Genomic DNA, 14,174 nt, shown 5'->3' with positions numbered 1-14,174 from the left:
GCATTCTCATAATTCAGTGTAATAGTAATCCAGCACCTTGTCAAAGGTTAACTAAGTGCCCCAGTGACTAGTTTCTTAATAACCATAAGATTCTCTAAATTCCACTGATCAATTTTTGGAATTATCAATCAGCATTCTTTGTCCCATCTACCTTCAAAAGTGAGTTCTACATCACATTTAAATATACCACATATCTCCATGCATGATATCTCCATAAAATTACATCTGAATTTCTTTAATTAAAAAAAAAAATATGGTGACTATCCAAACAGTTAGATCTTTGATTTTTAATGGACACCAACTCTCTTATTTACTAATACCATTCTAGCATCAAAACTAGAGGCTTTACCTAGCCTTGACTAGACAATCTAACTCCTTCACATTGTAAGTAAACCACATATTTAAGATTTGTTAGGCATGCTTGCAAAAATGACACAATAAATAGTTATGACTTACTATCCCATGTCCACTTCTAAAATGACTTCCTATTCATGTGACTACAATTAATTTTGGTATTGCCATCCCACATTCCAAATGTAAACTTTATCAACGATAATTAATAAATGACACCTGTTGTCTCCCATGCTTTCTTCTTTGTTTTACAAGTTCCACTCTATTTAGTGTAACACTGTACTCCCAAATACCTCATCTGCCTGAAAAGGCCCTTCTGTCTTGCCTGATTGTTATTTCTCAACTGCCCTGACTAGGAATAATGAACTATTTGACTCATTCTACACCTCACAACTAGGTTTTGGGTGGTACCTGTTCTGATGTGTCAGCTATAACCTCAGGTTCCACTTCTAGTATTTCTTCTGCCATCTCTTCTTGCTTGAAACATATCAAAGGTGGGGTCAATCTTCTCTACCACATTTATACCCTACATGACCTGTATTGCTTATGCTATGGGATACTATTAATATCAGAAGTTGTCAAAACTTTTCCTGGCATAACAAATTAAAAGTTGCACACCCTTTTAAGAAACTAGTTTTGTAAATTCTTTTTAAGCCCACAAATAGACTATTTGACTAATTCTACACCTCACAACTTGGCTTTGGGTGGTACCTGTTCTGATGTGTCAGCTATAACCTCAGGTTCCACTTCTAGTATTTCTTCTGCCATCTCTTCTTGCTTAAAACATATCAAAGGTGGGGTCAATCTTTTCTACCACATTTATACCCTACATGACCTGTATTGCCTATGCTTTGGGATACTATTAATATCAGAAGTTGTCAAAACTATTCCTGGTATAACAAGTTTAAAGTAGCACACTCTTTTAAGAAACTAGTTTTGTAAATTCTTATTCATCCAAAAATACATAAATCTACAATGAAAACCCTAACACTATTCAAACCATGGTCCTGTGTACCTGTTCTAAATGAACTGGAGGTTCATATTCAGCCTCTACTGTCTCTGTGGCTTCCTCTTGCTGGAAACAAATTTGAGGATGGAGAAAACTGGCTGGCCCTAAATGTCAACTTTTACTCTACAGTCTAACAAGAATTATCAGAATACTCGCTTTCTGTATGTTGCTTCTAAGAAAGGCAGTCTCCAAGAATTTAACATCACTAACATCAATCCACTTACTTCCCTCGTCGGATCAAATACACCTATCTGTTGGATATATATATATATATGTATATTTAACATATCAAATATTTATGTAAATACATTTTCTGTCTATACACAAGAATAAACCATGCACTTTTTCAGAAAAAAATCAGTAGTAAATTGTTATATAAGTTCTAAAGCGTAAATCATAACAGACAGGTGACATGTCCTCTACCTGGTCAGAATGACCGACTTCCTCCTCCAGTGGTGGGGGTGGGGGCGGCGGTGGCAGGTCCTCTTCTTCCTGCTTAAACCAACATGCAAGAAATGGTTCAAACTCTTTAATCATACACAGGCTAAAATGCTGCTGCACTGTTGATAATACTCATGATCCTCTTTTTTGATTCAAATATACAACCTTAAAGATAAAAATTTTAAATGTTTAATCTAGCAGTAAAGACTATTCTTGACATTTCAGTGTATAATAATAAAAGAAAAACTTTATAGACAATGAAATTAGTGTAATAACATGATAATTTAGTCACTCCCACATGAAGTATAATCCAAGCCCAGTTGTTAAATTTCTGACTAAGGCAATTTTGAATTTATATTTTAAAACACCTCCAAACACTGTCAGTAGGTACACATTTCATACATATAATGTTAGTAGGTAATTGAACCATCTGACTGCCCACTAATACAACAACAGCAACAACAACAACAACAACAGTCCTGCAATTATGGCTTGTTATTCTTAACTCATCCAGATTTTTTCTTTTTTTTAACCAAAACCTACCACACTAATGACAAACATTTCATCCAAATATGCTATACCACTAGACATATACCAACACAGTAAGCAAGTGACCAACTGACCTGTCATGATATTTAAAATTAGCATTGGTAACCAGAGGTAACCCACTTCTAACTTGTTATATTAACTGATTCTAAGTAAAATATAAACACACACATGCTTGCCCTGAAGACAATACTTGAATGCTGCATGACATTATATTAGAACCTAAAACCTGTTGAATATATCTATATATACCAACCAAGCTTACTCTCATTAGTATAATTTACAAGCATTAGGTGTCCATATTTGATCAGATCCATTACTTGCAGAGATCACATATAAGAGCAAGTACCTGGTTGTGATCAGAATGAACAGAAGGTTCCTTATCAGAATGGACTGATGGCTCTTTGTCAGAGATTGAGGGTTCCCTATCAGAATGTACTGAAGGCTCTTTATCAGATCCAGCAGACTCTGGAGCACTCACTTCATGCTGAAAGGCAACCACACAAATTGATTCTTCAGAGTCTGATTTATTGATAGGATATGAGAAAATGATGCTGCAGGTCTCTGAGGGTTCTACACAATTGATCTAGTAACAACAGCCATCCATTCGCCATTAGATGCAATTAACATTTGATCTCTGTACATCAGATGAAGATGAACGCAAATACCAGGAAGTGCTGCGAGGAAGAATGACACTTGATACAAAGTATTTTCACTGTCGTTAGACAATGAAGAAATTATGTATAGTACTTGTAAAGAGAAATTTGAACAGAATTTCACAAAACATCACTGCACTAATATAAATAAATAAATAAATTTAAAAAGCAGTGGCTATCTAAGACTTTATATATAAACAGATTAAAAACTATCATTATATCTGGTACAGCACACAAATACCTGTTCAGACTGAATTGAAGGCTCCTTCTCAGATGTACTGGCTTCAGAACGCAGACTATGCTGTAAAAGAGATCACTATAGTGCATTACCCAAACACCAGCTAATCCCTTATCCATGTGGATTAAATAAATTCTATTTTCAAACCGGAATATTAGGGTTGTACCAAACATGAACTTTGAGAATAATACCATTACCATTCTCAAGACATCACTGTCATAATCAGCAGTTTAGGACAGACAGAAATGTTAGCCTCGCCAAGGGATCAAAAAACATCACAGTATACATGACTTTAACATATATCACTCTATTATGTGGTTTTGCATTACCACTATTGCAGTAGAGCAACCTTAACCCCACAACACACATGTGATCAGATGTAATATTCCCTGCTAAAGCATTCTCACCAAATCTAAACCTATACCCACAATAACAGAACTTAGTAAACCTGGTAGACAAAACAATGTGTCTTTGGTACAACCAGTCTCAACTCTGTATTAGTACTCTGTCCTTGTCAGCCACACTGGGAAACAGCCTTGAAGTCATATAAATAGTAAGGAGCCAAACACAGAGTCACACCAACATTGACACTGCCCAAATCTATAGTACTGGAGAACATCCCAATGGCCCTGCCTATCATGTTATATAATTATATATCCACACTTTTATATGCTGCTGCCATTTCTATTGGTTAGTGATAACCATTAGCATGTTATATGTGTTATTCAGCTGTACAATACTTCAGATGGGATCCAATGCAGTTAAACACAAACTATCTCAAAATAGAAAGAAGGAAAAAAAAACGAAACAAATTACATCCAGTTTGTAGGACTTTGAACAGTTAGTCACCGATCAAAGTCTAACAAGAATGAAAATACTGTTGACTTAAAAATCAAATTTACTGAGAATTCATGCTGCCAAGAAGACAGGGTTTCGCTGTTAATACAACTACTTCTAATACACATTTTTTTCTACCAGAAATACAATAGACATACTGTTCATGACTTTGAGTATAGTCATTTTTTTACCTGCTCACTACCAGTGTGAGTTGAAGCCGAGGAGGATGTATCTGTATGATGATGTGGCTCAGACTGAAATACAGTTCATTTATCTGAAGTCAGTCTTTCCACAAACATTTGTCAAGCAAAGGAAACCAACAGAAGTTAATAGAGATTGCAATGTTAGTCAGCTATTTTCTATTCCGCCATTCCTACTATCAGATTCCTTTATTTATCTTATCGCTCACTAACATCACTGACCCCATTAAAACTATATTTTACACCTGGAAAAAACATTATTAACAAAAGGTGTTTTTGCCTTGGAATGCTTGCCCTGCTGTTTGCCTAAAATGATGAAAATTTTGACTTCCAAGCATCACATGTTAATTCTAAATACATGAAAACTTATGTCATGTCCACTTTGTTGATTAGTTTTTGTTACCATTTTGACCAGGTGGAAAAGTTACGTCAGCAGACTCATAAGCAAATTATATCTTGGCTACACTTTCATATAATTACTCTCTTGTACATCACATACAGTGGATAACTATTGCTGTAACTAATATATAACAGAATTTCAAAGGTGCCCACGCAAGTAGGGGAAATTGCTCAAATAAAATAAGATTACATAATTCCTCGTGGAAATTTCATGACAGAGCATACCAAAAGGTGTATTTGAGTGCCACGTACAATCTTTAAATCATTTCACCTGTGAGGCAGGTGTGAAATGATTAGAGATGAATGTTAATAAAAATAGATGGACTCATTTACCAACCAAGTCCTAGTATATACACACGCAATACTCCCTCCGTTCCCTTATTACATAAACCTAAATCTTACATGAAAGGAAATTTTCCTCTCTCTTGAATTACTTCATGGAAATGATAATGCTACTCAGCTGGGTAGGGAAGAAGACAGAAAGGTTAATTAAAACATGTCTGTAAATTGCCCATGAAGACTGAATACAAATCACATTACAGTATCAATTGCGAGGAAAGCTGTTTTATGACACCCAATCAATCATTGCAGCCATGGCTAATATAATCTATAACATGCTAGAAGGAACACATTCTGTGCAAAGTTCAATATTCAATTTTTTTGTGTAGAGAAAGGAAAGTCACTACCTCAATCTGCTACAGACAATGTATTTGCAAGCAATGAATATTATGGGGAAAAAATGTACATGATAATTAGGAAAAATGGAATTAATTATCTTCTTTTTTGTTAAACTCTTCCTCCAGATAATTACCTATCTCTATCTCCATCATAAGTATCTCAATATTTCTAACATTATTAAAAACCAATTGTTTACTGTCTATTCTTTTCAAACAAAAATATTTAGAGCCGAAAAAACATATATTATCACACTGAAGTATTCCAATCAAACACGGCTGCTTTATGAATAACTCAAGACTTGCTCAAGCCTCTCATTTCATGTTTCAGTTTTGTAATGCACTTCCCTTTTTAATTAAGAGAAGTGGTCTTTCTAACAATCTTGCATCAGTTTTTTTTACAATTTTGCCCACAGTGGACACTACATGTACAGTTACAATATACCATTCCTGCCCAGCATTAAAGCTTTCCGACTCAAATTATTGCACTGCCTGATACTGAAACATATTTCATAATGTGCTCTACAACAAGCAGTCAGGGTCAGTAAGTAATGTAATCTATAAGCAAATCACATTGTAGAAAGCTGTGATTAGAGCAACCAGGTTGATGATGTAACACATAATGTGTTCAGAATATTTTTCTGTGTTAAGTTAAATAACAATTCTTCTGTGTTAAGTTAAACGAACAAAGCAAAGATCACATACATCACTGAAAAGCAAGTTCCATAGAAGTATTCACAAAAGGGTTCATTAATCCAATGTTGGACAATCTTATCACTAACATAAAATGACAAAATGTCACCCATTTCATTAAAATCTATTTCCACACCTCACCCCTGGGAGGAAGGAAAATTGTCATATAATATCTGTTCTGAATGGCTAGGGCATCTAATAAATCTAATATTCTTTCCCTTAGAATTCTCACCTCTCCTGTCTCATTCTCCACCTCCAAGTGGTCCTCCTGCACAGCTGATCCATTCTGGACAGGCTACAATTACATAAACAATGTGTCATTATCCTACGCATTCTAGGATAATCAATCTGATGTCAACCCAAATCTCTCCACCCATGCTGTTAATTCAAGGATAACTTAATGTAAGTGACTCTGAACCATACCACATCCTATGATTACTGGCAAAGCCACAGGCTGATATATGATCTAATATGGAATAATATCATATTCACAATATTCTATAATGGTATAATATTATATCATTCCTTCCACCTCCTATCAACCAATGTAGTATTTTCACAATCTCATTCACCTTTATATCTTTTTGCCTTTGTTGGTAAGTTAACACCCTAGCTCAAAAAGTTACAGACAGATTTCAATAAAAATTTTCAGGATAGGCAAGAAATGGACTAACAGAGAATTCATAAGAATTTGGTGGTGATCTATTACTAAATAAATCAATAGTCAGAATTGAGCTGCCTTGGCAAAGTGTTGCACTCTCTGAGTGATTTTCTAGTTTAAATACTATTGCCAAAACCAAGTTAACATGCAAACAAGGAAAATATCTTTACTGTCTTCCTTATATAAAAAAAATTTCGAACCACCAGTACCATGGTTAATTTGTCAAAATAAAAAAACAGACATGCACACAGGCTGATATGTGGGGAATTGCATGCAAAAAATGAAGAACTGGAAAAAAAGACAAATAACAAGACAACATGCAAACAAAGTGTACTTGTTAGTCTACAAACACATCTCCACTTCCATAAGCATGAACTAAGATGGTTTGAAAAACAAAAGTCAAAACAACAGAAATGGCCTCCTAAAAAATCCGAATGGCAGATGTTACGACTATTTGCTTTTTATCACTGTACCACTTTGTTGATGAAAAGCAGCAATGTGCTTACTTCAAATTTCTGTTAATCATAGCACAGACAAGTTAAAAACATGCAACCATAGCATGTGTTTAAACTTGCTAACTGCAATTTTCCCAACTGGCACTGGTTTTATTACTGATCTTATTTGCCTGCATAACAACTGTGCTTAGGTTTTCTTTTTTTTTTTTCTTTCCTATTATTTTTATTTGGAGAACTGAAACATCTGTTTAGTGTTGTCAGCCACTGGCAAAGAAACCTTTTTTCCTTTCCATTCTTCTTTTTACTAAATCCATTACGAATTGTTTATATATTATTTACCTTTCTTCAGACATAAAGGGCTGGGGGAGGGGGGGAGGGGAGGGGGGGGGGAGGTAAACGTGGGAAAGCAATATGTTAAGAAGTCAGGCTCAAAAATAGATTTTCCAGTTAGTATAAACATAAATGGCACCTTGATTAAATGGCTATAATTCCATATGTGCTTAAAACTGAAAACCTTCATCCACATGCAAGTTATCTTGTGTACAAAGAATATACAATATTATATGTAAATTCACAAGGCATTACCATTTAACTGACATATTTTAAGTAATGATACACTGAGATAAAACCAGTAACAACTTGTGACAAAAATAATCATAGTTCTCTATTTCTCAAAACAACATTATTCATCTTTGCATTCAGTTCTAAAACAAAAATCACAAAAATAATATAGGAGAAGAGCTAAAATCTGCACGTCAGCCTCAAATTTATTACCACTCAAAGTCCAGAATATGTTAAGCATGCAGGGTACCTTGTCACTACTAAAATATCTTATATGCTCCTTAATATCATATAAAAACAACCTTTATCCCACTTGGTGCTGATGCATGTACTTGCTAGGTATAGGCAAAACATGGTACCATAACCCTTACAATGTTTATATATATATAGTAACTAATATAGCTTGACACCTGGTTAAAAAGAATATCCAAAACATAAGATGGAGGTCAGATGCATGATTATGAACTGAAAACAAACATGTTAGTACAACTGTTCTGAAACTTAATTCAAATTCATTTTGTAATTGAAAAAAAAAAACATGCTAACAATATGACCATCACCTGCAGTGGAAACCAAAAAAAAAAAAAAAAACATGCCGAAACCATCCTTAGTAAGGACGTAAGGACTAGTTCAAGCTTAAACATCTTTTCAAACTCGTCATCTGTGTCAGAGAGAAAACAAATGCAGTGGGGTGAAATGAACATTACAATCATGCATTGTATTTGAAACTGGTTAGTAGAGCTGGGTCCTGACATCGCCACCTTCAGTTCAAACTGGTAGTATTCATCCTGAGCCTGGTTATACCCTGCTTGGGATATTATGATGTTTTGCACAGTAAACCAAGGATATCCCTGGGCTGGTGTTAAAGGAAAGAGGGGTGGGGGGGGGGAATAGGGGGGTTGAATTCTCACCTCCTCCGCCTTAACTTCAGCTTCTACAGATGTCTCTACTGGTGGCTCGGGCTCTGGCTCTGGAGGCAGCTCAGGCTCAGGCTCTGTGTGTTTGGGCTCCTCTACCTCAGGCTCTTTCTGCTGTATAACACAAGCACACAGAACACAGGGTTACAACATGGCAAAAGCAAAAGAGTGGCACATCATCATCATCATCATCATACAGTGTGCTGTTTGGCTGGTGCATATGTGCTACTGGCAACTCAGGGTGCTTATTTGGGCCAGTGTGCATTGCGGTGCTGATGCTGAATGTGCATAGCATTTCAAAACATAGTTCTGCAACTATTTTCACAACATTTAACATTTACTTTATTTAGATTTAATATAATCGTATCTTCGCATTCTTGTAGTAAGTAAGTATTAAAATATACAAAACTTTAATAGAAAATATAACAAAACAATGTGAAAGGGCAATGTCATATTCAGATCAATACTCTTACTTATGACATTACAGGCAATGTGAAATTTAGCATTACTAACATATACACATATTAAAAAACATGCAGCTTTCATATCCTACTCAAAGTACTGCAAGATCAACATCAAACAGAAAGGACTGGAAAACATGTTATCTGTAGCCATCAGGAGGCAGAGAGCAGAACCATCAAGACTATTACAAGTACTATTAACCTTTGAAGAAACTTTTTTTTGAGAATATTCTTGTCAGCCTCTCTTGAAATGGAAACCACGAGATCAATTTTTCCCTTAGGTTATGAAGTGCAGTAAAAAAACAACAGCCTTTCTCAAAACAATGGTTTTGAAATTAATGTGTTTACTGACCAAGCACTAAAACAAAGGCTCACTTGACACCTGCAATTCTTACCAAGTTGTAGAAGAAAGAAAAAGTTTCTTTGCCTTCCTCATTGATTGGTGTCACCAAAGTGATTTGTTTTTCAATTAATATCCTGACAAATGTTCTAAGAAAACTATCCAAAGTCAACTACAACCACCACAACACCAGACAAGCAAACCGTTGTATCAGGCAAAACAATGTCTAACTCATTACAAACTATGCGGACCTTGTTTTAATCTATTAAGCATATCTTTATATGCTAGTCACACTCGATTCACTCAACCTACAAGCAAGAGCACCGAGACAGTCCCTAATTAAGGCACTAGTTGTCTACCTTGCTTTTCTCCTGTCAGCATTGCAGAGTTATTTGTACTACCTGTCCAGTAGTGATAAGATGACACCGTATGACACAAGAAAAACTGGAGAGTAAAAGAAGGGAGAAACATACACAGACACCAAAGACATTTTATTCCAAAATAGACTCTTGTGGTATCTTTACTGTAAAGCTTTGCCCCATAGTCCTACCGAAGCATAATCGGGCTTTACTGTCTGTCTGCTTTATCTCCCAGTATTTCAAAATACCATCCTGAAGATAACAAACATCCAATAAATTATACAGAAACCCACAACAATGTGGTGTAGCCCTCATTTTGGCGCCTATTCTTTGGTGACAGAAAGATATATTTTCACAGCTGTCCTTATCGACTACTTATCCATCTGGTGTCAGTCTTCTAGGTGTATAATAAAGGCCCAGGGTAACTGTCACATATAGTATCATTTGATGACAATCACCTACACCATCCTGGTCATAGTAACGGGTAGCTATGTCAGTCACCTTAGGTCCATGTGGTTTCATTGGGAAAAGAGCTCAAACAGGCGCCACACTGCCTACCTACCTTTGAATATATGTATTAAATGGTATACATGATCAAAATTGAGGGGAAAAAATCTGAACAGGATTCTTGAAAAAAGAAACATCAAAAGTTTTGCTAGAAACATGGCTATTTATATTGTATCTAAAATTTTTGCACAAAAAATGAAATATCAGTCTTTCTGAAAGTTTATAAATTGGGGAGGTTTATTGAAGCCTTTTAACAAAGACCCCACCCCCTCACCTCTATGTCACAAAAAAAAAAAAAGTGGTATTAAAATTCAAAGATATCAAAAACACCATGTGGCATGACCCTCTTAGTTTACAGGACATTTCTGTCTCCTGCTTACTCTATTACTCTAATAATAACATCATCATTATCATGCTTTAACTTGCATCTTTTCTGTATATATGTGTGTGCTTTAAGGTGTACATCTTAATACTTATCTATTGCAACACACCCACATCTTCCAACATATCTCCAATGCCATCACTCGAATGTTTTGCCTATGAAGTACTTGAGCACACACCCATATCTAAATTCCCTATCTAAAACTCCCAAAACCACAATCTCACTTAAAATCAAAGGTTATCCTTGGTGATGTAAAAAAAGTTTTGGCGATAACTCTATGTCACTGGTGTCTTAGGAGCAAAATGCTTAGTTTTTTTTCTTTTTCAAAAGACATGATTGGAATCACATTCTTTGAAAGTGTATCCATAGGCCTTGGGTATACAAAACTGTTGGAACTACATAAAAAGAAAATGGAAATATAAATCCTAGCCTACAACAGAATTCCTGTGGTGTATAAATCAAGTCTTTAATTAGGCGACTTAAAGTTTTAGAATCAATCTGCCCAACCAAAATTCCTCTGTGTAACCATGCATGTATCTATTCTATACGCTGGCCACCTAAAAGACACCAACCTTCTGTCTCTCATAAATATGGAACTCAACAACAAAATAACTGACCAAGTGACCTCTGCCCTGCTAACCTGGCCAAATGCATCTTGTCCCCCCTATTTCTACCCAAAAAAAGGGACAACTTCCACAATACCCTTCCCAAGAGAATAAAAATAGGTTAAAATATGGCACCATACCCTACCTTGTTGCACGAGTTCCCCATTTTTTCTGCAGTCTATACTACACCCAGCTGGCATGAGCATGCTACACACAACCAGTAGCAGTGACAAATTTCTGTGACAGTGTCAACCCTGGCTTCTGTGATGACCAACTAATCAAATGACAACCAGTCCTTCACGTACTGCTAGATGGCTAAGTTCAGAGGGTCATTACAGATATGTATCTCCTTTTTTGCATTAATATGGATAAAGAATTGGCCCCATTGTTTTTGATAAACAAAATGTAATGTACGATTGTCATCTTGATAGATGTCCCTAGTAGTCATTTGCTCTAAAAATGGGACCCTAAATCTACGGCGTGTGTAATAATGTACGCCCTGTGCTACACAACATGAGGCACAGAAGGAAAGAGATGGGATTTTATTCATCCAGGACACACCCTCACAGTCATACACTGTAGTTGCCTAGAGCCATTGTGCTGTCCATGTGAAATTCCAACAACATGGAGCCTTGTCTTACATCACAGTGCACTTCACAACAACAAGATGCTGCAAGATGTTTTACATCCAAAAAACAGGACAAAAAGCCAGGAGGCGCTTTTTACAGAAAGTTATCTTCAGCCAAGAGATCATATTAATCTTTCAGAGATGATAAAAAGCAGCCAAGTGGATCGAGTTAGAAGAACTTCTCTATCTTTTTAAAAAGCAGAGGAGGGAACCCCATCTTGAGTGCTCAGTCTTCAGGCTGATGATTGCGGTGGTACATGCAACACTGCACCATCGAGACATCAACCACTGCACAGATAGTACAGCAAGGTATGTACCTCACAGGAACAAAACCCAGATCATATCACGTCATATGAATATGATGTACTATAACTGCTAGCATAAACTGAGAAAAGAGAAGAGCTACTAATTGTCACTTGTTTGAAATAAATTTAATATATAAATGAAGATATATGGCTACCAATGAATTCCCAAACTTTATACATAAATGAAAATAAATCCTAGCTGTAAAACTTGTTAATGTACAAGTTTCACAAATTACTGAGTACCTCAACTTTTAAGCTGTACCAGCATCTCTAGAATCAAGGGTTTAAAAAAAAGGCCAAAAGATGCAAAGAATGGGCATTGTTCTCTGTTGTGCATGAGAAGTCATGCACGGTTCACAGGTCACTTTATAAATTTTTTTCAACTGACCAAACAAGATGAGATATTACTATTTCCATCTAGGGGTCAAGTGCCCATAAAAAACTCATATTCACTGGCCACAAAGGGCACTATTCAATCTCAAAGAGGGTCACTACTGTTAGCTAGGTCTAATGGCCCAATCCCATTGTTGTAAGCTTTGGATTGAAACTACATTCATTTGAAATGAAACTGAATTTTTTTTCCAAAAATTTTTTGTTTACAATGAAATAGCCAATGAAAGGCATAAGAGCAACATACATGGAGATGTAGGTACATGTCTGTGTGGCAAATAATCAACTAGTTTCAATTTTACATAACCACAAAATTAGGACCCATGACTATATTGAACTCTGATTCAAGAGAGAAAAAAAAACTTCCCTCATCATGTGACTCATAATATGGCACATGGGTGCATTAACATCCTAGTTTCAGTTTTACAAGTACTCTTTCTGCTCCAGTGGGGTGGCAGTATTCAAAATGCACAGGTATTCCCATTGTATGACTATTCAAGCTATTGTGGCACCTGCGCAACACAATAGTTGTGAAGTACCATGCACCGCTGAGCCTATGAGAACTAAGTTTTACAGATTTACCGCCATATTATTCATTCAAATCCCCAACAGACAAGAATGCAATACCATAAGTACAAGGGAATCTTTATATGAAGACAATATTTCATATTCAGCAACTAATATTAAGCATCATAACATGAAATAATAATGACTGTTGCTATAAGTTCCTTAAGAAGCCCAAAATTATATATGTCTTAAATGTCTAATCAAACAATATGATTATAATAGGCCTTGTCATATTTAATGCATGGATATTTTTACAAAATGCATCATGCTGACTCCCTTGGTTTTCCTATGGAAAAATGAGAAAAGATTACCGTGCATGTTAATAATTAGAACTGTAGTCTATTAATAAGAACATGTTTCATAGCACACTATCTGCCAGAACTAAATGAAGCAAGCAGAGAGACTGGAGGGAAAGCAGAGTGATAAAGCCAAACCATATAATATGAAAAAAGTTCAAAACAAAAAGATAAGTCTGGGCCACACAAAAGTTACATATCAAAGGACAGTGTATTACTATCAAAAAGTCTCCTGTCTCATCAAAACAAAGGGGCTTATCAAAATGTTTTGGCAGCTACTGTGCTGTTTTGTTATATTATATCATAAAGAAGATAAATTAGATTAAAAAATGAAACAGTCTGAAAGCAAAGGTTGAACTTAGTTAGGTATCTTGATTCTATTACTACGTGCAAGTGCATAATCACAGGTACGCATGATGTGCATGCACGTGTGCAAAGCAAATGCCACAGCATGCACCACAGTCTCTGGACTGCGCTTTCCACACACTCAAACCTGAGCAACAGGACACATGATCAAACTTAGGCAGTAACAAACGAGTCAGTAACATTGTTATTCAATTATCAGAACTTGAGATCTCTAGAAGTAAGAAATGTTACAAGTCATTAATCATTGGATTTGTGCAATTATAAGAGTACAGGTGTCCAGCAGAAAGACGGTGTGGGTTATAAGCTGTAATCTACTGCACACGGGAGTGG

General features: G+C 35.8%; 1 protein-coding gene across 33 annotated transcripts in view; it reads right to left on the bottom strand.

The window, feature by feature from the left end:
• The window catches only part of LOC106157179 (uncharacterized), a 32,204-nt gene that overhangs the window by 7,774 nt on the left and 10,256 nt on the right, over positions 1-14,174 (bottom strand). For 12 of the 33 annotated variants that reach the window (XM_087010752.1, XM_087010738.1, XM_087010722.1 and 9 more), the window contains 9 exons: positions 8,633-8,752; positions 6,277-6,339; positions 4,270-4,332; positions 3,245-3,304; positions 2,697-2,834; positions 1,784-1,855; positions 1,367-1,426; positions 1,063-1,128; positions 763-828 (listed from right to left, as the gene is read on the bottom strand). In XM_087010752.1, coding sequence (XP_086866878.1) covers positions 763-828; positions 1,063-1,128; positions 1,367-1,426; positions 1,784-1,855; positions 2,697-2,834; positions 3,245-3,304; positions 4,270-4,332; positions 6,277-6,339; positions 8,633-8,752 — 708 coding nt within the window. Of the gene's footprint in view, positions 1-762; positions 829-1,062; positions 1,129-1,366; positions 1,427-1,783; positions 1,856-2,696; positions 2,835-3,244; positions 3,305-4,269; positions 4,333-6,276; positions 6,340-8,632; positions 8,753-11,437; positions 14,150-14,174 lie in introns of those variants that run through there. The other 21 variants (XM_087010785.1, XM_087010804.1, XM_087010847.1 and 18 more) reach the window with 16 other exon arrangements.

Source organism: Lingula anatina, chromosome 1, assembly GCF_051362555.1.
Source record: "Lingula anatina isolate TDL-2025a chromosome 1, LinAna3.0, whole genome shotgun sequence".
NCBI classification, from domain to species: Eukaryota; Metazoa; Brachiopoda; class Lingulata; order Lingulida; family Lingulidae; genus Lingula; species Lingula anatina.
The sequence above is the reverse complement of the archived record's forward strand: the minus strand, read 5'-3'. Positions and strand labels throughout refer to the sequence as shown.